Below are 2193 nucleotides of genomic sequence, written 5' to 3'. Positions count from 1 at the left end.
TTAAATTTACTACCGTCGCTATTAGTAATCATTTCTATTTCTATTATTATTCTATTAATGTTACCACATAAACTGGTAAGTAAGAATGTATGCAGTTATAATTTTACTTTGTCCGCTACTCATTACTTGTAATTTTATAAAAATGTAAAGTACGCCAGTTAGTTACAAGTGGCAGTGACCAACTCGAAAGCTTAAGCTGCTTTGGTCACTGCGCGCAGTTTATTTTTGATTATTTATGCAATTTATTGTTTCTTGTTTATTTTTTACTTTTGTAATCTATAGTAATCTTTGCTGTAATCTCTTGAGACAGTGCAAAATAAATCTGTTCTGTTCTGTACAATTTAAAGTTGACAGAATAAATTATTCAACTGAGAAGGAAACCATTTGATTTCTGGCAGCAGTGCGCGCTTGCCGCTTCCCCCAAAAAATTGAAAAAAAACTCGCTTGCCGCTTCCCCCTGAAAATTGAAAACAAACTCGGTGATCGAATGATAGAACTGAGAATCAATCAGATAATCGACATAAGGCGCTTTCACAACTTAACAAGTCTGCTCCGGGTAACGGCCCTGGTTATCAAGTTTGCGAAGTTCAAGAATCGAGTTCGAAACGAGAGTACCGAAGAAGAACTGAGTTTAAAAGCCACCGATCTAAATAAAGCCGAGCATCTCTGGATCAAGTCAGTGCAAGCATCATCGTTCACCAAGGAAATTGAATTCCTTCAGCGCGAAGATCACAAGTCTCAGATCAAGTTGAGGTCACAAGTCACAAGTCTCAGATCAAGTTGAGGTCCCGTCTCCTGCAGGGTTGGGGCAGGAGACGTTAATTTCCCACACACGAGATTACTGTGTGATGGATGTCCTCCCCTGGGGTGGGATGGGTGGGGTTAGGACAGCAGGTTCACATCAGCTATTACAGCTGCCAATTAATCAACCTGCTTAAACAAATAAATGAACTTCAAGTCGACCCCGCCAACGTATGTCACACAGTTTGGCTTCTACCTACAAGAAGACGCTGTGAGATGTAAGGGGCGATTGAACAATTCACCATTACCTGAAATTTCAAGGAAACCTATCCAATTACCTGCAAGCCATGAATTTGTTCAGCTACTGATAAAGCAGTCACACGAATCTGCCTAACACAGTGGAATACGAGATACTCTGACATCATTAAGGGAACGGCTCTGGGTGCTTCGTGGACGAGAAGCCGTGAAGAAATTTATTCGAAAATGTGTAACATGTCGCAAGTACGAAGGCATGCCTTACAGCTCTCTGCCGCCAAACGATCTGCTTGACAAAAGAGTATCCGAAGATCCTCCGTTTACGCATGTTGGCCTCGACTTTGTGAGGCCACTGTTCATCGAAACCAAGAGTCCTGAAGTCGAACGCAACGAATCGAAGGTTTACATATGTTTGTTTACATCCGTGTCAACAAGAGCTGTACACTTAGAAATATGTAGAAGCCTTAGCGTTCAAGATTTTCTGCTAGCCTTCAGACGGTTTGCCAGCCGAAGGGGTCTACCCGAGACTCTTACATCGGATAATGCCAAAACATTCAAGTCTTCGTGCAAAGAAATACGCAAGATCACACGATCAGACGAAGTTTGGAGATACCTAGTAAACCAAAGAATTTCCTGGCATTTCATTATTGAAAGGGCCCTGTGGTGGAGAGGTTTTTGGCAGAGATTGGTTCGCAGTATTAAGAAACCTCTCAAAAAAGTCCTTGGTCGTTCAACTCTCAATTTCGAAGACCTCCGAACTGTGCTGGTGGAAATCGAGTCAGTAATCAATACAAGACCCATTACATACATGTACGACTACGCAGATTCAATTTCTTTCCCTTTTCGACACCTTCGTATCTTATCTATTGTCGCCGGATCAGCTCAACGCCAAACAGCTCACATTACGAGATCATTAGTACCTACAGGTCATTGACAAGAAGAGCTCCACATCACAAGAGTTTACTTCAGCAGTAAACTAAGCAATGGAGAAGAGAGTATCTTACTAGTTTACGAGAGCAGTCGAGCGTTGGAAACAAGGGAAATGGTGCTCGAGAAATATCGATCGGAGATATGGTGTTGCTGAAGAACGATTCGACGACAAGATGTTATTGGAAACTGGCGAAAGTAGAAGAACTTATTCCTGGAACCGATGGAAGGGTTCGTGCCCCTGTCGTCAAGACAACTAGCAGAGATAAA

At 42.1% G+C, this 2193-nt stretch overlaps 1 protein-coding gene across 1 annotated transcript; it reads left to right on the top strand.

The window, feature by feature from the left end:
* The first annotated feature begins 1252 nt into the window (after nucleotides 1-1252).
* On the top strand, nucleotides 1253-1930 carry LOC148740508 (uncharacterized). The gene has a single exon (XM_088749684.1). It carries the CDS (start codon nucleotides 1253-1255, stop codon nucleotides 1928-1930), a length of 678 nt encoding a protein of 225 aa, XP_088605810.1.
* The last annotated feature ends 263 nt before the right edge of the window (nucleotides 1931-2193 follow it).

The sequence above is a fragment of the Stylophora pistillata genome, chromosome 2 (assembly GCF_964205215.1).
Source record: "Stylophora pistillata chromosome 2, jaStyPist1.2, whole genome shotgun sequence".
NCBI classification, from domain to species: Eukaryota; Metazoa; Cnidaria; class Anthozoa; order Scleractinia; family Pocilloporidae; genus Stylophora; species Stylophora pistillata.
Note: the sequence above shows the minus strand (reverse complement) of the source record. Positions and strands in the feature narration are given on the sequence as shown.